Source organism: Ictidomys tridecemlineatus, chromosome 13 (assembly GCF_052094955.1).
Source record: "Ictidomys tridecemlineatus isolate mIctTri1 chromosome 13, mIctTri1.hap1, whole genome shotgun sequence".
Lineage (NCBI taxonomy): Eukaryota > Metazoa > Chordata > Mammalia > Rodentia > Sciuridae > Ictidomys > Ictidomys tridecemlineatus.
This window is the reverse complement of record NC_135489.1, coordinates 34,143,552-34,168,253: the sequence shown is the minus strand read 5'-3', so window position 1 is coordinate 34,168,253 and position 24,702 is coordinate 34,143,552. Positions and strand designations below refer to the sequence as shown.

The window sequence follows — 24,702 nt, the reverse complement described above, 5'->3', positions numbered from 1 at the left end:
GTCTGGCCCCGGCCCTGAGGCAGGCAGTGTGGCTGGCAGGCCTCAGGGAGGGACACATTTGACCCTCTTTATTACACTTGTCACCCATGGCGTCAGGCAGTGGAGAGCAGAAGACACAATCAGGCTCATTCTCCCACTGTCCCCTTAGCTCCCTGTCATCTGAAGTAATGTGAGTGATGCCAATTCTCTTATTCTTAGTAATATAAAGTATGTCGAAGCCAGAAGGACTCCGGGGGAATCGGGCCCACTGCTTCCTTCCTGGCCCAGAGGGTGGCTTCAGGGAGAGTCTGAGTTGAGCAGAGCCGAGTGGGGCCACAGGGCCTGCTCTGGCAGTCGGGACTCTCACACCCAGCCAGGCTGGGTCCACTAGCCTGGGTGCTGTCTTGCTATTTCTTTCTTTCATGTACCTGACTGTGGACACTGGGGTTCTCTGATTCTTTCAGATAAATATCTTAGGGAGCCTTGCTGAGTATCGGCCAGGGCCAGGCCTGGGCTGCGTTGTGAGGATCACAGAGAAGACGGGTCCCTACAGGAGTCAAGAGTCACTCATTTAACTAATGAAGCCACCTCCCCAGACAGTGTGGACAAGGCCAAGAAGAAGAAAGTAGTTAGGGACAGTGTGGGCAAAGTCTCTGGGGGAGGGGAGCAAAGCGGAAATAGCGGGTCCTAGAGCTAGGGTGGCTGGCCCATGTGGAGAAGAAAAAGCAAGATCTGTGGGTGCCAGAGCTACAGCCCCTCTGCCCAGCTGGCCCTGCCTCAGGATCTAAAAACCCCTCGGCCCTCCCTCCAGGATCCCTGGTGCTCCCTTCTGGATAATGGCCCAGGCCTGTGTCATATGGTGGAGAGCTGCTGGACTGGGAAGCCTGGGCAGGACACAAGCCTGGCGGACTTGTGGGGGCCAGGGCTCTTCCAAAGGGGGAGGGGCTGGGGCATCCCCCACGTGGCATTGGAGGAAGCAAATATTCTGGTCCCAGTTCTGTCATGAACAAATCCCCAACTCCTGTCACTCAGATCACAGATTCCAGTGAGTCAGAGGAGAGAAGTGAGCTGGGGTTGGTGCTGAAGCTGGTGGCCCTTGGGCCAATCTGCCCTGCAGATGGAGATAGGAGGGTGTGAGTGGCAGCCAGAAATGAGCTTTCTTGCTTGGAAGTGGCTTTGCCCTCTGCTGCTGCTCTCTACCACTCATAACTCCCTCTGCACCCCCACCATCTGAATGTGTGGCCACACCTCCTACCCCCCATGCTCTAGGGACCCTTGTGCTTGTCCCCCAAATGAATGAGAACTAGTGAGGAATAGGGAACGTTCTGTTCTGGGGCTTCTCTGTCCTGCCTCCCACCCCATTCTTGGCCTGAATACAGGGTTCGATACCTTAACACTATTAATGGTTGGGGTCAGATCATTGTTGGGGACACTGTTCTGTGTGCCATAGGCAACTTAGCAGCATCCCTGGCCTGTCCTCACTAGGTACCAGTAGCATTTCCAGACAATATCAAATGTCCTCGAGGGTATAAATATCCCCTCCCCTACAGGAACAGGTGGATATTTCTTTTTTAGGGAATATGGGAAAGAAGAACTGTATGTCACTTATTTTCTCAAGAGAGAATGAAAAAAAGCATGAGACCAGGTGGGAGTCACAGAGAAAGGGCTGGTGGGACACCTCTCTCCATGATTCAAAATGCCCTGGAAGAACTTTTTTTCTCCTATATGGAAGAGTCAGTTCTCAGTGTTATGGGTTGAATAACACTGAATTCTCAGCTTTATGGGTTTGTTCCCTGCAAAAAGATGTTGACGTCCTAACCTCTAGTACTTGTGAATGAGACCTTATAGAAATAGGGTTTTTGCAAATGATCAAATTAAGATGAAGTCATTAGAGTGGGCTCTAATCCAATAGGACTGGTGTATTTACAGAAGGAAAGTTTGGAACCAGGAATAGACAATGTACACAGGGAAGCTAACACGAGGAAACAGAGAAAATACCATTTATAACCAGCACGTCCAAGGCTCCCAGAAACCAGGAGAGGGGCATGGAACAGATTCTTTCTCACAACCTTCAGAAAAAAAACAGACTTGCTGACATCTTGATTTGGGATTCTGAACTCCCAGAACTGTGAGACAATAAATTTCAGCCACCTAGTTGGTGGTACTTTGTTGCAACACTCCCATAACTAATACTTGGCAAGGACAGCAGGACTGGGCAACTGGGCGGGGGGACTATGTGGAGCTAGCTGTGACCCCATGATCTCAAGCAGAAACACAGAGAGAGGCGGGAACTGGGAGACTCCATGCAGATGCTGACAAGACCCAGTCTCATTGTATAGAGACAAACCCAACAGGACAGACAAGTGGAAATACATCACATTTCTAAAATGAAACGCTTTGATTGAGCCAATCACTAGAAGTTGTAAAACTACCCCGAAGAATTAACAGCCTCCGTACATGCTAACTACATCCATCATAAATTCGTCTTTAGTTTCTGTTATCATATCACTGTCTCTGGGGACCCCTGTCTTGTCATCATTTGCCCTTTATAATTTATTCATCTTGTTCTTGCCTGCATGCTTTCTACTTATCATTCATCTTTACAGTTGTACATAAAATTAGATGGATCCTTCAATGGCAGGGCTGTCAGGGAAGGAGATGGGCCTTGTCAGGGAAGCCCTGAAGGCTAGGAAAGGTCCCACTAGAGTACCCTATGGGTGTCAAGGTAAAGGAGGGATGGGCAAGAAAGAGGGGGAAGGAGGAGGAGGGGAGGAGACAGGAGAGATAGCGAGAAGGAAGAAAGGGGGGGGAGATTCAAAACAAGAGAGAAAATGAGGGAGAGGAAAATGTCCATAAGAGAGAGGAGAAGAGGAAACAGGCAGAAAAGGAAGAAAGAGGAAAAAGAGAAAGAGAAAGGAGAAAACAGGATCAAGGCAAAGGAAAGTGAGAAGAAAGGAGAACGACAGAAGAGACACCCTGAGATGGGGGTGGGGTGGGGGGAGGTGCTAAGAATTCAATTGAGCTTTCTTTCTTTTTTTTTTTTTTAATTTTGAATTTTAACATCTTTCCTGGTAAACTCAAAGAAGCGTGCACTGAATTTCCATGGAAATGACCCATCTTGAGTTGTGGTGACCTGAGTCAGTCCGGAATTGTGATGGCAGGGGCACTGCAAGTGTGCTGGGCTGATCCGAGGGGTGGGTGTGGGAGGCAGCGGGGAGGACGGTGTTAGTTTGCTCTGTATTCTAGGGTTGCTAGAGTGAGGACACGAAAGCCAATCTTTAACTAGTGAATTGGAACTTTAATGTTTACCAAGCAGATACAGCTCCCCTCCCCAGCCAGCCCCGCCTCTCACCATTTCCAGGCCTCCTGCTAACTGGACCCAGCTCTCCCCTTGCCAGCCCTGGTGCAGAGACCTTTCTGCTGCCAAAGGAGCAAAGTGTTGCCACCACTTGTCATATCTTCTGGTTTTCTCTAGTCAGAGCCTCCCCCCCTGAGGCCCTGAATTCCCAACTTTGGAAACAGATGGGCTTTTCCTGGAAGACAATTCCCCGATAAGTCCCCAAAGTTAGAGAAGCTGAATTAAGCATCAGGGCTGTATTTTTAAGGAGCACAGTTCTTCCACAAGGTCTCCTGTACACACTGGGCCCCAGGTAGCTCCCAGAGCAAGCAGGCTTCTGTTATCCAGCACATCTCTGGTTCAGGTGGGCAGGCCAGTGCAGGGCTCCTTGCCTGAGCGCATGCCCATCCCTGAGCGGTTTCTCAGGTCTCTCATCTGACATACTCGTTTTACTCCCAGCTCTCTATTCCCACCTATCCATGTCCTGAGGGAAAACTCAGCAATTCCAGTACTCTGTAGTCACCTCAGTCCCTGCTAAACTCCCCAGATGACTAGTGATGCTAACTGAGCTGGGTATCCTGAGTGATGCTAGGAGACCAGTGCAATTAATCAATTGCACAAACCTTGGGCAAACCTCGGTCTCCTCATCTGTTGGGAAGATTCATATCTTCCTCAAAGGTGATTGAGAAGATAAAATGTGGCAATGGAGGTAACGTGCTTGGCTTCATACCAGTCACTTAATAAGTGCTGAACAGTATTAATTGTGATCATTGAGCAATTGTCCACATTACCTACTTTTAAACACCTGCTACCTTATATGGTTAGTTATATTTGTGTGTGTGTGGCTTCTGCCCCGACTTGTTGCCACCACTTGTCATATCTTCTGGTTTTCTCTAGTCAGAGCCTCAATGTGGCAATGTGGTAAATGCAAGAGGGAAGGGGGGTGTACTTTGATCTCTGCTTCCTATGGGCCACAGCACAATGCCTGATACACACTCAGCAAAGACTTGCTGATGGACTTAGCTCCACAATTGCTCCATGTTGACCCTACCCCTTCAATAGTGGTACAAACACTGAAAACAGAAGGGAATGTGTTACAGAGGGCCAGGAGACTAGGAGACCAGGAGATATTGAAAGTGTGTATGGGGCTGGGGTTAGAAAAAGTGGAATCCACCTGCCTAGATTCTGGCAGAAGGCCATGCCCAAAAGGACCCTAATGAAGCTTCATGCTTTAGTAATCTCATTCTACTAAAATCAAGCAAAACTAAAAAATAATAATCCATTTGTGACGCTGGTCCAGGATGACTCCATTAGCCATTGAAACAGCTTTGATTAGGCTGAGTCCCAAGGAAACTGACCTCTGATTTATAAGAACAGCCACTGTGGTCTTGCTTCTAAGCTTCCACTATCCCATGAGAAATGAATGTCAGTGCCCCTCTTTAGTCCCCAGATGATGGCTCATGTTAGGGGCATCTTCAGGTCTCTGTCCATTGCTTCACAGTTGTTGTTGGTAGTGGTGGTGTGTGTACTTGTATGCATGACAACAATGAGATTCTTTTTCTTGCTGGAAACAGGACTCTAACTCCATAACTTGCTGGGAAACAGAAAATACTACCTGTACTCTCTTTCCCTGCTCTTTCTCTCTTCTGTGAGAAAGTAGATGGCTGATTTTAATGGATTGATTTTAATGGATTTTGAAGTCTGGAAAAGTGCCTGAATTGCTGAGCTTACCAGTTTTCCAGGTTCTTTTTTCAATTTCATTCTCCTTGGTCAGATGTGGAATGTGCCCACTAGGGCACCTAGTGTGGTCACCCCAGACAAGAAGAGGTCTTCCTCTTTCCCCTCAACCAAATAGGCAACCCTGGGCACAGCCTCAGTAAGCAGGTATTATTCGGTTGGGCAGTAACATTTTGCTTGGTTCTATCTCTGCATTTGCTAGTGCTACACTTTCTCTGATCTCCAAGGAGAGAACCAACTAACAATAATAATGCCAGTTGCGTTTTCTGGAATCAAAATGACTCCACTTTAAAGCATAATTTTACTTCTACATTTTTTTTCCATTTGTCGGCATGTGAGTCTGTGAGGGGACAATGTGCCCTCGGAACTTGGAGCTGCAATTCTATCTTTTCTCCCTGTACCTCCCCTCCATCCCCCCGCTGGCTGGTGCCTGCCCTGAGAATTGTGTGATGAGGCTTTTGAGGCTGTGAGTCTCCCCGAGAAGCCTTTGAAGAAAGGACGGTGTTCCAGGCAGCGGGTGGGGACTCTAGGCTATGCTTCAGCCCTGCCACTGGCTTCTATCTCCACCCCTCCCCTTTCCCAACATACATTCATATTTCTTTTTGCCTTTCCTCTCAAACTTGCCCAACTTGTCTTTGTGATTTCAGAAAAAAATGCCACTGGATCTCCCAGTATGAAGGATTAGCACAGATTATGGGGAACAGTGTTAATTATTGGTGGAAGGGGGGCTGGCGCGTCACTCCAATGTGCTCCTGATTTCCCCTGGGCCTTTCTGCCTAGTAATAAGCCTTCTTTAATCTGGCAGGCCCCTTGGTGAAATCAGCACCACGGACAGTGATATTGATTGCTTCTGAGAAACCATCACAGCTGCTCAACCAAATTACCTTTGATATGTGACCTTTAATGTAATTACTGCAACATCAAAGTATTTCTATAAATTATTAAAGAACTAATACACTCCATCATTTAGCTATTCTATTATATGTAAAATAAACAACCACAAGTTAATGTTAGATCCTGAACAATCCACACTCAGGGGCTGAAATTCTACCAGTTCCTGGCTTCTCCCCTTTCAAAATCCTAAAACCCCCCCTCCCACCTTCTCTCTTTCTGTTTCCTCATCTGATTCCAGCTTTTAGCCGTCATGGAACTCCCCAGCAGCCTCCCTCAAGCTGATGAAGGGCCTCCTATAACAATATGGTATTTTCTATTCCATTTGGGTGGCTCTAAAATATCTATCACAATCTCCCCCAAACAAAGTACCACAAACACTTTATTAATCAGCACAAACCTTTCTCAGAAGCCTTTGATTCTCTTACAATATGGCTTTATGCTTCGCACATAACGTGGGGCGATGTGGAGCATATTTCTGCCATCTTACAGAGGGCACCCAGAAAGTAATTACTATAATATATGTGCATGTAGCCGCGCCACTAAAAAACCCAACTGGGAATGGCCACCCTGCCAGAGCTGGGCTCCACACAAAATCTGTGCGGCACTCCATTTCCATACATTTGCATCCGCGGGTATGTTATTAAGATGACTCAGCCCCGTGCTTTGCAATCACAAATACCAAAATACAATACAAAGGCTGTCTTAATGGAAGGAAGGGACCATGTAATTCAGCACTCCCCACCCTGAAAGGGTAAAGAAAGATCTTGGAGGCAAAGGAAGGCTGTCTCCGCCCCGGGTTGCATTTTCTCTCGGTCTACCTGGTTAACCTTTCCCGCTGTGGGGCAGAAATGGAAACGTGTGTTTACATACGGGTTGCTTGGTAAGAATGTAAACATGCATGTGTGAGCATGGCAGTGCATACACAGAGAACACACGTGCTTCCCTGCGGCGTCCATTGTATAAGCCGAAACATCGTGTATTTATAAATTCTTTAAATTATGCCCACAAACACACATCTTTCCATTTATCTTTAGATCCTCAGCAGCCGTATATCTCCCCCCCCTCCCGCCTCCCCATCTCTCTCGGAGCCCACAGGAGAGACCGCGCAGACCCTTGACCCGAGGAACACTTCTTATTTTATGGTGATGAACTAGCCTCGATAATAGCCATGGCTGATATCACACCCAGTTAGGGGGGCCATAAATAATTCTCCTCTCCCCCGCACAGAAGCTATAAACCAGGGCTGAGGCGCGATAGTTTATCAAAGACGAGGGCTGGCTCCTTAAATAAACCGCGGTGATCTCACTCGCGGCGGCGCCGAGCTTTGGCCGCGAGGCGCCCCCTCCCATCGCGGCCCCCACCGTTGGAACAGCGGTGACGGAGGACGCGCTCGGCCTGCAGGGTCGCACCGCGGCCCCACCGCCCGGGTGGAGGCGGCTCGGGGCTCCGGGGCGCGGGGCGCGCGGCTCCCGCGTCCCCCGCCACCCTCGCGGGCCGCGGGCGCCGAAGCCGCTCCCGGGTGCCCAGGCCATGGCCAAGTGCACCCCCCTCCCGGTTTCCGTCGGGCCGGGAGAATCCAGAACCCCGGCGGCCGCGCGAGTCCGAGCCTGGCATCCACACGCCCTCGCACCCTCCCCGCGGCGCGGCGCGCGACTTCCCGGGAGCAGCCAGGCGGCGGGCTCTGGGGCCCGCGGTCTCCCTGCCCGCCGCGTCGCAGCCCGGCCTCCCGAAGTCGCCCCCTGTCGGCGCGTGTTGTCGCTCGCGCCGCGGCGGGCGCCACTTACCCCGGGCAGAGTCTTCTGCTCGTGCAGCGCGCTCTGGGCCTTCAGCGCTGACTCACGCTCGCAGTAGGTGAGGAAAGCGCAGCCTGGGGAGGGAAGCAAGCGCCGAGAAGGGTCAGTGGGGCGCCCCCGGCCCGCCGACGCGCCCCGCCGCCCGCCCCCAGTCTCCCGCCTCTCCCCGCTCCAGGTCGCTCTCCCCACCTCCTTCTCCCCCGTGTGCACCCTCTTCGGAGCTTCCCAGCCTCTCCGTGTGCCCGTCTGTCTGCCTCTTGTTCCTCCCGTTGCTTTTCTATTTTGTTCCCGCCGCGGAGTCTCCCCTCACCACACCCCCTCTCCCCCACGGGTCTCTCTTGGTCCCTGTGCCCTGGTGCCTCAGGCGTCTCTGCCCTCTCCCTGCTCCGTTCTGGGCGCTCTTTCTGTTTCAGCTCCAGCCCCTACCTCCCTAAAAGGACAGCTTTCACCCCCTGCTCCTCTAGCCACACTTGACCATAGATTCTGGCTCTGGCCCCTCAGGAGTGCAGGTGACTGCTCTGTCAGAGATGATGAGGGACTCTCCAGGCCTTCCAAATAAAGGCCCCCTCTGTAAGGAAGACCCTGGGCCAGGCTGTGCTAATAAAAAGAATGGGGCTGCCATGAAAATCCTGTGTCACTTGCCCCAATTCCTGCTGTCACATTGTAGTGAGGGTCTTCACATCCATCCCAGACAGAGGGCCTCTTTGAGACCCAGTCCACTAGGTCACAGTGTTTGCCTTTAATTTCCTGGTGACCCTGGTGTTCTGCCTCGTGTGCTCACTCTGGCCTCAGTCTCCCCATCTGTGGACTGAGACTGCTGAGATGATTACCTCCAAAGTCCAGACTGGTGTTCCCATTAAGTGACTCTAACAATGTCACACCATTTCTCCTTACCAGGGAATCTGGATGGGATAGAGCAATCTGCTAACTCTAGGGGTGATGTTTCAATGCTGGCCCTTCAGGCACCATGACAAGGCAAAGAGAATGTTTAGTGATGGCACAGTCCTTCTGGGAGTTTCCTTCTGGGTCCCCTCCAGTGCCAGGGAACTCTTTCTCTGCCTGTAGTTGTGGCTGGGTGTGACTTGAGAGGCCTGCAAGGCTGGAAGTCATGGTGAAGATGGAAAAGCCCACTTTGGTTCAAACAGGCTTGAGTCCTCTGGGAATCAGTCATTTCAGACTTTGCAGAGCCACACTTACCCCCAGAGAAGTACAAGATGGCCACCCCACCTTGTTCCATCTCTTATTGTCTTTTCTAGCCTCCCTGCCTCCCATTCCTGAGCTCAAAGTCTGCTTACTCTGTATGCCTTCTCTTCCCATTTTTGCTTTTCCCAGCCTATCTGGTCAAGTTCTGCCTACTCCAGGCAGCCCTCCTTGACTGCTGTAGTCCATTTGCAAGCAACTTTCTTTTCTGACCGCCCACACTCAGCCATTTGGTTCTTCTCATGGCCATTTATTTCCTGAGTGTCCTCTCTGTGCCAGGCTCTGTGCCAGGCCCAGTGGCGCAGGTTCTTCTCTCCTGAGGCCTGCAGGCTGGTGGTGGCAGTCTGGTGCCTACACAAGTCCTGGTCATTGGGCTTGCTCTGGCCTCTTGGTGCCAGACTCCCAGTATCCTCTGCAGCACCTGACTCATCCACCATCCGACTGGCTCCCAACAGATCTCTCTTCTTCTTTTTCAAATGTAGAAATTGTTCCTGCCTCCCTTTCCCTCCTACCTTCAGACCCTTCTGTAAGGAAGGGAATATGCGTGAAAGGGATATAGTGATGGAAGAAGGAGAGAAGGAGAGAAGCCGGAGAGACAGATTCAGTTCCTAGTGCTTGCTGTCCCTCCTGCCCTGGCTGGGAGGAAAGAGCCAAGGAGCCTGTCTCCCAGTCCACCCCTCCCCTCGTCCAGTCTCCTCCCCCCCACCCTCCTCCCCCCTGGTCACTGGCAGACGGTTATTGATGGAGACACGGGGACTGAAATGAATAGCGGTCAGAGGCCCCCATGACGTAGTCCCTCGTGCTGCCGCCTGCCTCTCCCGGGGGCGTCTTTTCTCCTGTCCCCTCGTCCCCTTGTTGGCCTTGTCTCCTGCCTGCAACTGAGAGGCAGCCACTGCTTCAGCTGCCCACAGGCAAGCCAGCTTGGGACAAGGTCAGGGGCAGGTTTGCAGAGGGAAGGAGGAGGAGGAGGAGGAGGAGGAGGAGGAGGAGGAGGAGGAGGAGGAGGAGGAGAAAGAGGGGAGGGAGGAGGAGAAGGAAGAAAGAACCATATTGTTTCTGTGGTTCAGGATAGCAAGCAAAGGATTCCAGAGAAAAAAGAATCTGTTGCTTTTGTCTAGCTTTCAGGAATTTCTGCCATAGTTTTTGAGAGAGCTCACAACTCCATTGTGTACTAGGATTTTTCAGGGAACTCCAAACCCTGTGTGACCCCTTCCTGTCATCTCCACCCCTGAATTTATGTCTTCCAGATCTTCCTTCCTTTTTTTCATCCCTGCCAGGCACACTTTACTTTAGGCTCTTTGTCCAGAATGACCCTCCATCCCTGTCCCTGCTGCCTGCATACTTTTGCGCTTTAATTTCCCTCAGGTGACAACTTGAAGTCACCTCTCTTGACCTCATCATTGAACACAACCCCCACACCCAGGACACACATACCCTGTGACCCCTTGCCCTGTTTCCTTTTTTACTGGGCATCCACCACTCCCTGACATGTTAATATGTATTTGCTCATTGATTGGCAGTCTCCTCATGCATGGATGAAGTGAGGAACTGGATCCCGTTCTGTTCCTGCTTGGTTCTCAGTGCTCAGAAGAGCAGCAGTGCTCCACACCTATTGGATGAGAGCATTGAATGCCTGAAGACCTCAGCTGATTGGACAAAGGGCAATAGGTGGGTTGGGGGATGCAGATGGTACCCAGGGGCTGAGGACAGACCAGGTTCTGTGGACACTGAGGCCTGCTGGAATTCCTTAGTATCAGCAGGGCCTGAGGGGTCCTGGGAGGTTGGAGGTTGCTGCAGTGGTTCTTGTCCCGTGGACTTCCTCAGGCACCTCCAGTTCAGAGTAGATTCTTACTCTGTCTCCCTGAATCCTCAGTTGCCCATGAATAGGCTGATGCATGACCCTGTCCAGGGTAGCCCTATACAGCCATGTGCCATTTGCTGATTTCTCTCTCTGAACCCCAGGTTGGTTCTTCATCTATAAAATGGAGGTAGCAATTCATGGGGAGACCTACTAGCCAGTGAGTATTAACCACCTCTGCAGAACATGCTGTAAATCCCAGTTCCTCTTTGTGAAGCAGACTGACGGGTGCCAAGCTCCTTCCTTCTTCCCTTGTGTCCCTCTGTGAGTCTTACACAGAGGCAGATTGGGCAAACCCCAAACCCCAGGTCTTTCTCTAGCCCTCTCTTCAGCAGTACGATGTGAGTCTGACATTCCACCAGGGGAGATTAGTTGTCTCACTTAAGGCTCTTTTAGAAAGACAAATACGGATAAGCAGTTATTAATGCCAACTCCAGTGTGTGAAGGAAGAGGCCAGTCTGCTCCCTGGTTGAGAGCAGAGCTCTGGGGGAGTGGCCGCTTTGGTGGGGAGGGGGCTGTATGAGGGGAGCATGACATCACAGAGTGCCCTAGATAATGGTGAGCCTGGGGCAGAGACTGAGGTGGGGCTCAATGTGGCGATGGTAGAAGAGGTACCCAGGCCTCAACCACTGGACATCCCTGGCCTCTCAGGCATAGAGGGAATGGGGGCCGAGGCCCCCAGAGCAACTAGATTTGGTCTCCTGTGACTCTCTATTCTTCCTTAGGGTTGAGGAGGGGTCTCTGAGTTGTGGGGCTGGTGCAGCTAGAAGGTGTGAAGATGGGAAGAAGGTTCAGTCACTCTCAGCCTGGAAGCCATGGAATTCACCAAAGTCACTGTCGTAGGATGCACTGAGGTGTCCCCAGAGACAGCCTTGTTGCAGCCCTTTTGGACCTCATAGTGGAGGTAAGAGACATTATAGAATGCTCTCAGGGAGTTGCTGGGTGGTGGCAAAAGACAGTGTGAGAGGGGCTTCCCACAGGGCTTAAACTTGGAGACTGGAGAAGGGAGCATCCTTCCTTAGAAGAGGCTCATGGCACAGAAGCATCTCCCTATCTTACAGCCCTGTCAGTCCCTCCCCAGCTTGATCCTAAAGTCTACAGTCCTTGTCCTCACAGAGGAGAGAAAAAAACATGGCTGTTTGGAATGGCAGACAATTGAAAACCACCTAAAGTCCTTCAGGGAAGGAATGTTTTATTTTAAAACCGTGAATACTCTACAGCAGTTAAAAAGATGAAAGGACCCTGAATGTTCGAACATGGAAAGCTACATCATCAGATGGGAAAAACGAGCTGCAAAATAATCCATGCCACATACACATGGAGGCCTGCTGTGCTCCTTCCATATGTACCTGCGTCTGTATTTACACGCAATGGATAAAGTGTGGAAGTCGCCCAGAGTTGAAAGCAGAAAGCATGGGGTGGGGAAAGGGGACGTCTTGCCTGACTTTCACTTTTCTTATTTGGTTTGACACATTTAGACCCAGAATGTATTCATATATCACTTGCATAATTAACTTTGAAGAAAAAGAGAACTGTGCTAAAAGAAGAGAATGGATTAAAAAGAAGGTGGTATAAGTGGGGGTACCTGACAGAATGTGGGACCCGCAGCTGGTTTTGAGGAGACAAAGACTGGGCATTGAGTGCCTGGGAAATGCTTCCTGAGGGGAATGGAACTGTCCTTGGTGGTCTGCTGGGCTCTACCCCCAAACTTCCTCTGAGCTGAACTGGGTGAGGATCTCTGGGGTTCGATGCAGATTCTTTCCACCCAACAAGCTATAAATGTAAATTGTTTCAGACCACGGCCATGAGTTCCAGGAGTTGCTGTTTGGGGATGGAATCCATCATGGAAGGCACACCCTTCCCCACACCATCCCCAAACTTGGGGGAGCTCCTGCTTCTCTGTGCCAGTGTCTCCAATGGTTCTTCCCAGCATCACCTCATCACCTGGGTGTCCTACCCCTCACAAGTCAGCACGCTCTATCTCAGCCTCTTCTAAATCACGGGATAGAGCAGAATAGAACTGCAGCCTGTCTGAGCAGAAGCGGACTTTGGCAATTACTTGGGGTTGGGGTGGGGGCAGAGAGATGACAAAATTAGAGAAGTCACATTATAGGGCTGCCACCATCACTGATTGTCTGTGCTCCTCCTCCTCCCTGTATACCAGGTGGACCCCCAGGCTCCCCCAACTCCCCATGGACCTGGCTCTCCCCTGACACAATTCTACTGTGTGTGCAGAACACAGGCCTGCACTCACATTTCCTTATATAGCCACTTAACCTTTTCCTGCTTCCCATTCTTATTTACTTGTCCCTTCTGTTTGCCAGTTGCATTGCTTGTGTCTCTGAGTAGACTGTCAACTCTGTGAGGGTGGATTTAGCATGTTCCATCTCTCTAGGGCCAAGGGGAGGGCTAAGCTCCCAGCTCAGGCATCAGTGGCCTGGGAGACCAAGAGGACCCATGAGGGAGGGGAAGGAGACCCATAATTGGGGCACTGAGGGGAGATTGAGAACCTTGGGACAGAGTCGGGAAGGGAGGAGGGGGCAGATGTGGCCAGGGCAGGTGACGATCCAGCCTGGGAGAGGCAGGTGGAGTGGGTGGCAGAGGGCATTGTCAGCTGAAGGAGTAGGCAGAGGTGGCAGACACTGCTCTAGCAGCCTGTAGACCATGGTGCAAGGGGCACTGCTGATGCCTGGGACAGTGGACGGGGCCCTCTCCCACGTGGGGGGAAAGCACAGCGCAGCAGAATTAATTGTACGGAGATGGCAGTAATTTACAAAGCCCCCGTGTGCGGGGATAAAAGGCCCTTGTCATTGTGAAGTGAAGGAAGTACAATTTCCTGCCCAACTCGGAACAGGGCTGAAGCCTGGGGTGTAATCATCCTGGAAGGGAAGGCTCCCGATGCGAAGCGCTCCCTCCTCCCACCCCAGCCTGGCCTTGACTTCCTACTAATTGAATTACAGAATTAGCCAGAGGAAGGTGGCCTTAGAATAGGAAGATCTGGACTTTAATAAAACATCAGATCTTTCAGGCCCTGGAATGGGTTGGCCTGGAGGAAGTGGGAGAAATCTGGGGGGGTGGGGGTGGGAGGAGGTAGAAGCAAGAGGTCACCAGCCAGACCTAGGGGTGCAGGAGGTGCGCTAATTGCACATTGGTCACCTGGCCTTGCAAGCATGTTTACCGAGGGTCTCCTTCAAAGCGGGATGTGTACTTTAAATCTCTTAGGAGATCCAGGAAACCAGGCCCCTCTGCCCCAAATCTCCACTCACTGACCTGCTGGTGGCATCTGAAACCTACCCCAGAGCATTGTTCCTTAGTGTTTTCACCCCAAGCTGCATCTGAGAACCCCCTGTAGGATTTAATACACAGATACAATGCTCTGCAGAGAGGAAAAAGCAGCATCTGGGGTGGACAGAAGGGGAGCAGGTCAGCCAGCTCTCCCAGAGAGAAGGCTCCTGGTGTTCTGAGGCCACGCCCATCCCTCATCCACTCTCTGTCCCCTTTGGTCTGGGTGTGCAAGGGCAGCACCCTCTGAAGCAGACGGCTGCACCCTGCCTCCAGGGCAGAGGCATCTACAGAGTGGTTCTTCACTTCTGTGCTCTTCCTCTCCACTGATGTCTGCTCCAAGTCTGCACTTCCTTCAGGATCCACCTCTCGGATCCAGTTCCTCAGCGAAACCCTGACCTCTGCTTTGGTCACTGTGGACTCACTTTCCGCGGATTCCTTTGTCTCACCCTAGAACACGGCCTAAGCCTTGGTTCCTATCTCAACCATGAGCCACTTGAGGAGGGGCCCCTGGGACTCAGCAGGGCAGTGGAGCCAATGGGAGAAAGGAGCCATGGGCTGATCTCTGTTGCTGTCTCTGGGGGTGCCCTTCTCCCTCTGTTGCAGGCAGCCTGCAACAGAGATTATTAAACTCCACTCTGTTTTTGGCTCAGTGAGAGGGAGAATGTCTGGCTGCAGGGGAGGAGAGGTGTGGAGGAGGTCTGGGGAATTCAGTGCAGGGCTCTGGCCCCTAGTGGTGGGAGCTGTCCATCTTCTTCAGAAGAGGCAGCCTGGGAGGAGGGTGACGGGCTGAAAAGGTGAGGAGGGGGAAATAGATGGTTCCCTCAGTTTCTTCGCCAGGACCTCTCCTAGTGCTGAAATCTCACCCCCAGCTGTACAGTTCAGGCTCAGCGCTGCCCTCCAGAGCTGGCTCTCTTTAAATCAGAAAGAACAAGTTCCCCGCAAGAGTGCGAAGGAGTTTCAGCAGAGATAAATTCCATCGCATGCTGGAGGAAGGTGAATGGGCCTCGCCAGGGCTGTGAGTGTGTCCCATCCTTCACGCAGCCGTTCTGCTCCTAGTTTCCACAAAACAGACCATTCAGAGCCAGGGTGGTCCAGCTTCCTCTGACCTAGACCCAGAACTCCCAGGGAATAGGACCTGCCTCCTCTTTCTCTTCTTGATGGATACAGGGCAGCAAGTTCAGATCCAGGGACCTTATTGGCTCTGGACAAGGAGCTGAGGAACTTACAAGGTTAAAGGGCCAGCCCGTGGGTCCTCTGCCAAGTATCTCTCCCTGCCAGTTGCCCTTGTTTACACCCTGAATGCTCGAGAATTACATGTCTGGTGTCAGCTGCCCCGTCTTTACAGCACTGTGAAAAAGGACAAAAAGTGGATGTGATACATCAGTGGCCTCTTAGCAAAGAGCTCCTCAGTCTCTGGCCAGGGCTGGCGAGCCCATGAGGATCAGAGAGGTGGGGGATGCACCCAGGGTAAGGGTCAGCCCTTCTTCTTCCAGGCTGATGGGAGGAGCCAGATCTGCTCAGCCGAATGCATGTGCCTGGTTTTGTCCACAGTCACAGGCTGATCTGCCTCTCTGGGCTGACAGCTGCCACAGGTCTCCAGGAGAGCACGAGGGTGCTCCCTTTATGTGTTCCTTTGTTGAGGACTGTCACATCCATGACTCCATCATTCTTACCCCTCAGAGCATGCATCGGAGTGCTGTCAGGCTTTGACAGCCCAGAAGTGGTCTGAGAGAGGCTGTGCGACATGGCTTTGGTGGGGGACAGAGGCCTGATGCCTCCCAATGGCTAATTTGGGTCTCAGTCCCTGTGACCCACTCTAAGGGGTTGAGCAGTGTCTGAGAACAGTGTGACTATAGGTGGTCCTCAGAGAGACACTGGGGTCACTGGAGGGAATGTCCTCTCTTCCCATCCCTCATCCTGAGAATCTTCACTTGTGGTGAGGGGTGCCAGGGTGACCTCTGACCTCATCTCTTCCTGCTGGAACCCAGTGGAATCAGTAGAGGTGGTGTCTGGTCGTCTTCTGCCACAGTTGCCGGCACATCATGAGCACCTTACAGAGGGCACAAGCTGAGCATCAAGGTTGGATTTCAAATACATTTGGTACTCACAACAGTGCCAGGATAAATTCTTCTCTAGGGCCTGGAAAATGAACTGTGTTCCCTTCTAATTAACCTGCCTGGGAATTTCAAATCTTCCCATTTAAAATTTTCTAAGAACAGGGTGAGAAGCCGGGCTTGGCTGAGTGGGAACAGCCCACCAGTCTCAGAGGCATCCTTGGTGTCTCTGAAACCATCACTAAATCTCGTGAGATGGGCGATAGGCAGGGTCTCTGACAAAAGGGCCTTAACTGGGCTGGACAGGGAAATCACCTCCCTCATCTCAGAGAGCTTCTAAGCTCCTGCGGTGGCTTCCTACCTACAGTACCTGGGATTCCTCTCCCTTTCACCTTCTGCTCTGACCTTCAGAGTTCCACTGGGTGAACCTGGCACACAGTTTGACCCTTTTCTGACATGCTGAAGTCCTCAGCGAATGGGAAACTCATGGTACCCCTTCGGGTGCCTTCCCAGTGACCTGTATCATTTTCTGGGCAGCCTGTGGGTCTTAGGACTGCAGGCAGAATTCAGTAAATACTTCCTGGTTTGTGTAGAATTCTCCTTGTGGAAGCTTTCTGTGGTGGTTGGACTGATTAACTGGAGGTGGGGCTTATTTCCAAGGAGCAGCCCTTTCCCCAGGCAGAGGGGAAGCTCAGGGAAATATATATGTTGGCTGTTCCTGAGGCTGGCACTCCTTATCCACAAGCCTGAATCTCCTGGTAATATTCATGTCCTTGTATGTGTGTGTGTGTCTGTGTGTGTGTGTGTGTGTGTGTGTGTGTGTGTGTGTGTAGGGGATTGGCCTCTTTGATCCCTTTCTCCCATGTAAAGAGAATAGATTACACCCGCAAGACAATGGACTTATACAGAGTCCCTTTGTGGGATGGACCCTTCCTCTCACTCACACCACTGACTACAGTCCTCCCAAAGTGTGTGTCCATGTCATTCCTGAGCCTTTGCGGTTAACCCTCCCTCCCCATGCTTTGCCTGCTCCTGGGTCCTCTACCAAATCCTCCTACCCTGTGAGCTCAAAGCACGTAGCTTCCGAATGTAACCTTCCCTAACTTCCTAGCTTTTACCGGTTCTCCTTTGAATGAGTCCTTCCAGGTTCATGGCTGAGACACTCGAATCAGTGCGTGATCATGATCATGTAGCTTTACTGTTCCAACCTGTGGGAATTGTGTTTCCCCAACTAGATCACAACTCATGCGACTGCTCCTCTTTTCTCACATCTCCTATAGGGCAGTAGGATTGACCAGATCAGAATTAAGAGGGGGAGGGTATACCTACACCCCTTTGATTGCAGTGGGTCTGGGCACATGGGGCACTCTGGACCTGCCACATGAGGTGAATCAATCTTGCCTCTATTCTCTGGCTTCCTCCTAACACACCCTAATTCACTGAAGGAACAAAACAAGACAAAACAAAAATTACACCCCCCCCCCACACACAACCCCAACAAAGAAATTCCAACCTCAGCATCTAAGACGGGCTATTTTGAAAAGACCAATAGCCAGGAGTCCTGTATTACAGGATCAATGTTTGGAAAATGTGATTTTCTTTTTAAAAGCAGAAAAACAATCTCACACAGTCCTGCAGGCCACGGTCCAGCTCTTGGTAGAGGGCATCTTTCTCTCATGGTCTTACCATTTAAGCCACTTTTCTGGCTGGAATTTGGGCTTCACCCAATGTTAATTTCTAGTTTAATCTCAGGCACTTAGTGATACGTGACCCGAGGCCTGTAGCACAGAAGTAGGAAGATGTGCCAGCCTCAGCCCTTGGAGTCCCTCTAGCCTTTGGAGTCCTAGTGGAGGAAATGTTCATTTTTGCAGAGGGGTAGGGACACTAGCCTTTGCTTTAGGCTCAGCTGGTCCCATTGTGAGAAGGGCTAGAGCTACCCCAAGTCATCCTTCACTCATTGCTGATTCATAGGTAGAGCCCAGGAAGTAGGGGAGGGAGGGAATTGGCAAATGAAGAGAGTGTCCATGGGGGTGGGACATTGAGCCCTGTATCTTCACTTCTCAGAGAATGTGCCCCCACAAGCTCACAGAATCCACTTGAGAAAGAAACAGAATCAACTAACTAGTTGGCATATACAAAAGACCCAACAAACCACGTGACTAATATTGAAGGTATTGTCATTTGTAGATGGGGTAAATAGAAGTTTCATTCATTCATTCATTTCACAACCCTTTACTGATGGCCCACAATTTGCCAGATGATGAAAGACATAACTCCTGCTTTAAAGGAGACCCTAGGTAGATACTGGCAAGGCCACTCATAAGTGTGTAACAAACACACCTATAAGCCAAGGTTTGTGCAAGGCCTATCGGTGGCGCAAATGACAATGGCAAACATAGATTTCTGATTATATGTCGGATCTTGTCCTAAGTGCTTTATGTGGATTGATTTGTTTAACATGACTCCTCTATAAAATAGCATGATTATCATCTCCAATTAGCAGGTGAGAAAAATGAGGCATCAAAAGATAAAAATGTGCCAGGCCTGGTGGCGCATGCCTGTAATCCCAGTGGCTTGGGAGGCTGAGGCAGGAGGATCGTGAGTTCAAAGCCAGACTCAGCAAAAAGTGAGGTTCTAAGCAACTCATTGAGACCCTATCTCTAAATAAAATACAAAACAGGGCTGGGAAGGTGGCTCAGTGGTCAAGTGCCCCTGAGTTTAATTCCCAGTACTCCCCTCCCCCACCCCCACCCCAAAGATAAAGATGTGTCCAAGATATTGTGGACAGGTCCATGGTAGAGCCAGCATGTGAGCTGGAGCAGGCTACCCGCAGAATCCATGTCCTGAACCCTGTGCCCTGAGACCTTGCCCAGGAGGTTACTCAGCTCTGCCTAGGGGAAAACTCATAGAGCAGAGCTTTGGGAATGAATTCCCAACCCAGAGCAGCCCTGAGGGAGGGGTGGGAGGAAAAGGATGTAAATACAAAGTAGGCAAGTTTGGGACTCCTGGAGTGATTTGGAAGGTCTGGAGCCTGGAAGAACACCCCCTATCAAACCTCTAGATGCCTTCCTCAACACCTTTCTTTAACTTTCTTGCTTTCTGTTCCTCCTCCCGCCCCTTTCCTCTTCTCTCTTTCCTGTGCTTCCTTCTTCCTGTTTGTTTCCTTCCCATTCCTTTCCACCTTCCCTCCACTCCTACTTTCCTTTCATTTCTCCTTCCCTTCCCTTCTCTCTTTCTCGTCTCATGACTAGAACCCCATATTCTATCTTGTCCATCTACTTAATTGAATCCACCTCCTGACTTCTCCAGGTTACACCATTTTTTCCTGTCCCCAGACTGGCTAGGGACTCTGAAAACCCATTCAGGCCTGTGGGCTGATTGTTACTCTTCCCAGGATGTCTGAAGTTGCGGGAAGGGCTGCCACCTGGGAGGGAGCTTCGGATAGTAGCCTCTGCCTTGTTCTAGTGGCCTCTGGGTAGTTTAGATAGCCTGACCTGAACCGGGGATGGGGGATAATGACGTCTGGAGGGGTGGTGGTTGTCTAGCAGAGCCAGTGGATGCAATTAATGGTCCTGATGTGATGCTTAAAATTTCTGACAATGGCCTGTATACTGTCTGGTGCCGTCTGCAGTCCCTTTGCAGGACTGGACGTCACTGGATTACAACCCACCCACATACACACCCACCCAGGACAGACACCCTCTCTGTATTTCCTGCCCAGTTCAGGCTGGCATGTGTGTGGGGCTCAGAGAGATTGGTGGTTTGCATTCAGATTCTCAAATGCATGCGAGTGTGTTTTGTTTACCTCATGTATCTAATATGCTAATGACTGGAGGCAGTAATGAGCTGGCAGGGACCTGAGTGACAAAGAGCTGGCTTCATGCTTCCCCAAAGAGGCACCACAGGGTCAATTGTTTCTTTTATGAGAAGAATTGTCAGGACCTGGGAATGTGGGCTGGGAGGGAAGGAGAGAGGGGAGCGGGGCGGGGGTGGGGTGGGGTCCAGAGCAGGTTAGAGGAGGCAGACTTCCCTGTCAGGGGCAGTGCAGGATGCCGGCAGCCTCAGAAAGGGAAACTTGGGAGAGTGGGGAGCCCCAGAAGGTGGCTGGGGTGGAGCAGGAGGAATTCCCCAGTGGGAAGAAAATGGATGGGAACCGAACACTCATCCGTGCTACCTGTGAGTCCTCAAGGGGACTCTGTGAGTTCCCTGATGGGCAGGAAATCCCCATCTGCTGTGGACCCTTAACTGTCCTGCTCTTGCCACAGGGCCTGGCATGCAGTCAGAAGCACAGGGTGACGAGTGGACAATGGTCTGTGTGAGATTGCTGACGGGAGGCCTCCATCAAGCTCTTGATGGGTAAGCTGAGGCCTCCGGGATAAGTCAGTAGATCTCTCTGGATCTCAGTTTCCTTTCCTGTGAAAGGAATTTGATACTCCCTGTGAATCCGACTCCAACGTCCTGTAAAGTCCTGGCATAAAGTGGGTCTCCATACAAATTTGTCAATGAATGAGTGAGACAGGAGGTTAGGAAGTATACATCTCTCTTTCACAGAAGAAGGAAAAATTAAGACCAAAATTCAGCAAACAACTCAAGACCACATGACTGGTCATGAGAGAACTAGAGGTCAGGTCCACTGCTGACCACCTGGGAAGAGTGAGGAGAGCAAGTCTCTGAGAGGTTGGAGAGCCCAGTACAGCCCTGAGGAGAAGGAGCAAGCCTCTTTAGAGAGTCCCTAAACTGAAGACAGCAGGCTTTAGGACGATCTCCACCATTCTATATCAAAAGGAAGGGGACAGGGGAACATATTCATGTGAGGTAGAGTGGGCCCAGACCAGCCTAGGGCCCCTCCCCTGATTAGATGGAAATTTGCATCAGACTTGGGGGAGGCAAGCACAGGTTTGTGACGTTCACACGTTTCTAGAGGTACGTAGGGCTGTATCGGCTGTTCTCACTGACCTCAAGAGGCTCTGGGCAGTGGGAATTCGTGGGGATTAGAAGGGTTTTGTGGGAACCCAAGACCAGGGCCTAATAGTATGACCTCCTGAATAGGCCTGACTCCTATAGCTGATGGGGTCTCTGCTGTGTATCCTTGGATTTATCCTTTCTCTTAGCCTTCTAGCAAATATTCTTTAGACTCTTTCTTTGTCTTGGCTAACCTGACTATACCCCATGGCCAGCAAAGCCAGCTGGAGGGGCTGAGGTCAAGAAGGGGTGGGTCTGGCCTCTCCTCCCTGGAATTTCTACTCCCAGGCAGCTGTGAGCCTCCCCTGAGGCTGGGCGCAGAGGCCCCCAGCTCAGCATCATACACCCCTCGGGTGTGGGGCTGAACTTAGAAGTCCCTAGTGGCACCAGGAATGTGGATCAGGCAGAGAGGCCAGGCTAGCCGAGAGCCTAGGGCCTACACTGCATGAAAGAATGGGGAGTGGCGAGAATGGGCACACAGGGGCCCTGCAGCATCGAACTGTGAACAGACACCACACTGGAGGAGGTGGCTCTACATCAGAGGCCAGAATAGGGTCCTTCTGTCAAGCCCCTGGAATTCTGGAGACAATGGCTTCCTTGTTTGTAAGTCTCTACCTATGCGGGAGTTCAGTCTGAAAAAATCCAGCAACTGAAAATGGGAAGCAAGAATCAAGAGTTCTGGATTTTAATCCTGTTTCTACATGTTCCTCCTTTTGCCTAAAGGCCAGGCAGGACCAGGTGGAACCCCTGGCAGGTCCCTGAGGCCTGCTACCCTCATTTCCTTCAATTAGGGACCAGGGGTATTTGCTCTTTGTCTACCCCTGGCCTGGACAGGAGAGGAAGAAAGGCCATCACCTAGTCTGGGAGCAGGGGATGGAATAGGGACATTGGGATCCATGTGAGGTGGTGCCTGACCCAGTGACCAAGTCTGTAACTGCAGAGTCCCAAGACAGCCAGGGACAGGAGGGGGATGGGGGACTCTTTCTGGAGGCAGGGAGTGCCACCTGAGGTATTAATGGAGAGAAGGAGGAGGGGAAGGCCCTCCTAGTACCTAGAGTGAATAGGAACCCCAAAACAGGAAACTTGCAAGGGTAGGGTGTGCCTTTAGAAGTGCACCGGCATGGGGGCTAGCCCACCCTCCCCTTTTTCCCTCTTTTTCCTTCTTTCCTTTCCTTCCTCACCAAGTTTCTGTTCCAGGCAAGCCCCAGGAAGAAGGAGAGGACAAGCACAGAGCTAGCTGAGAAGCTGCGGCCCAGGCGGCATCAGGTTCTCTGCACACTGCACCGTGGTCCTGTAGCCAGTGCAGGCTGCCTCTGCCTCCCACCACGGGTCCCCCATGAACCTCCAGCCACCGAGCCACCGGTTTTCGTCTGCAGGTCTATATATAGCGATGGAGATGCACACTCTGGAATTGGATTTGATGGAGCCCTCTGGACTGAAGCTAACTTTTGGGGAGTCGTTTTCTTGGGAGCCTGCCAGTCCAATTCCTCCCTCATGAACACTAATTACCGTACAGACCTTCTCCATGAAATCCGTGCTGAAGCCATTTCCATCCAGGCGGCTCTCCAAGACGAAATTTTTCTACAGGGAACCGACAGCCGCAAATAAACCTACCATCTACTTAGCAACAGAGAGCAAGAGCAGGCGGGAGGCAGGGAGGGAAGGAGGGAGGGAGGGAGGGGTGTGGGAGAGTGGGAGGAGGGAGAGGTGGGGAGGGCTTCTCTTCTCCCTCCTGTTCTTTATTTTTCAGAAAGGATGTAATCATCTCTAGCAGGGAAGGTGGTGTGGGGCGGCTCATAAGAGTGCAGTGGCCCAGGCTGTCGGCCCAGGCCACCTGCAAGGCTAGTTCCTGCTCTTAGTTGCTTCAGCAGGTCCCCTCTTGGGCTCTGTTGGGCAGCAGAGGCAGCCTCCTGACCAATCTAGGTTTTCTTCCCTGCTTTCCCATCCTAGCCTGCCTCAAGCCCCTGAAGGTCTGGCCCATGACGGTGTCTCTCTGTCTGGCCTGAGGGTGGTCTCCATAACACGTGCCTGGTGAATCCACACCCATCAGTCAGGGTGTAAATTTCTCACCCCCCAGCAGCCCTCTCTGAGCCCTCTAGGTAGCACAGGTCCCCTCCATTCTGAACACTAGGGGCTAAGACAGGCCCCTAGCTGGGGATGGCTCTGCCTTCATTGTCCCCTTATTGAATCTCTATCAGCTGCCTTGGGCTTGTGGGGTGAGCACTAGAGGGAAGGAGCTTCACGATGTCAGATGGGGTTGAATATCACCATACATCTGTGAATAGGTGACTTCTTCTTTTGGAGAGGATGAGCCTGAAGCTCAGAGAGGCACATGGAATGTTCGAGATCACTTAGAACCCAGGAAGAACAGGGTTGGGGTTTGAAAGCCTGTGTCCGAATCGTATCCAAAGGCCAGATGCTGTAATTTATCTTCCAGCCTCTCCCCCCCACACCCCCGGGGATGGTTCCGGGGCAGTGCCTGCCTCTGCCGCCACTGTCTGCCTCAAAGGTCAGCCCAGGGCTCTGCTCTCAGCCTCTGTGCCAGGAGTGCTTGGATCCAGAGAACAGGAGAATTTTATTTCCCCCGGAGGTTTATCAAGGCCCAGGGCAGGCTCAGCGAGCTCTTATGACCACTGGCCACTTGCCAGGCCTTTCCAGCCAGCAAAGCCTGAGTGACCCTGGGAGACTATGGGGTCAGGAACACTGTTCCATCCTTGCCTGTTTGGCAGAAGAGCCTCTCCCTCCCCTGGCAGAGCCCCCCTCCACATCCTGTGCCTAACCCTGTGCCCAGAGACTCCTCACCAGGCCCCAGCTCTCCACTTCCTCTCTCAGAACCTTTAGCATCCATTTTTTGAGACCCATGTCTCCAGGATGCACTCCAGCAAAATCACTAAAATAGATCTAGTGCCACTTATGCCACTAAGGTTTGGTGAATCCCTTCACTCCTCTGGGACTTAGTTTCTCCATCTATAACATGATGATTCCTGCCCTACCTCTTACGGGGTGGGTGGTGTGGGTGATAAGAGCACTTAGAGCTACTTGAATGTCAGGTTGTGCTACTTGAATGTCAAGGGCCCCGTTCCCTTTACCCTGCTTCATGCTCACCCTGGACTCTCCTGTCTCTACCCTGCCCCATTCAAGGTGGGTGAGAAAGAAAGAGCTCAGGCCTCTTCTCTAGGAATAATCAACCAGACTTAGAAAGTTTCCAGCAAGGCTGAGAGAATGGCTACCAGAGTGCTTTTCCTGGAGCAGCGAGAGGACAGGAGTCCCAGCGAGAGCTTTCTCTTAGAAGAGACCTGCTGGGAAATCATGAAAATGGATCTTATGCCCAGTGATAAGCCGACCCCCTCCTTTGGATGTCCATGGCCTTATTTATAAGGTAGGGGTGGAGCTGGCTGGGCTGATCTGTATAGTGCCTTTCACGAGGACAGTGTGTGGTGTGCTTATGAACAGAGCTTGCATATTATGTGACACTATCACCTTTAAACTGTGTGATTTGGGGCAATTTTCTTTGCCATGTTCTCTCTGGTTTTTCTTATCTGTAAATGGGGTCTAAGCACTTCCCTTCTTGGGGGGCTGAGGGCTAAATGGAAGCATGCAAAC

The 24,702-nt window shown here is 51.5% G+C and overlaps 1 protein-coding gene across 50 annotated transcripts in view; it reads right to left on the bottom strand.

The window, feature by feature from the left end:
* Celf4 (CUGBP Elav-like family member 4) overlaps positions 1 to 24,702 on the bottom strand; it is a 291,322-nt gene that overhangs the window by 207,323 nt on the left and 59,297 nt on the right. For all 50 annotated transcript variants that reach the window (XM_078030107.1, XM_078030108.1, XM_078030111.1 and 47 more), the window contains one exon: positions 7,732 to 7,814. In XM_078030107.1, the coding sequence (XP_077886233.1) occupies positions 7,732 to 7,814 (83 nt within the window). Of the gene's footprint in view, positions 1 to 7,731; positions 7,815 to 24,702 lie in introns of those variants that run through there.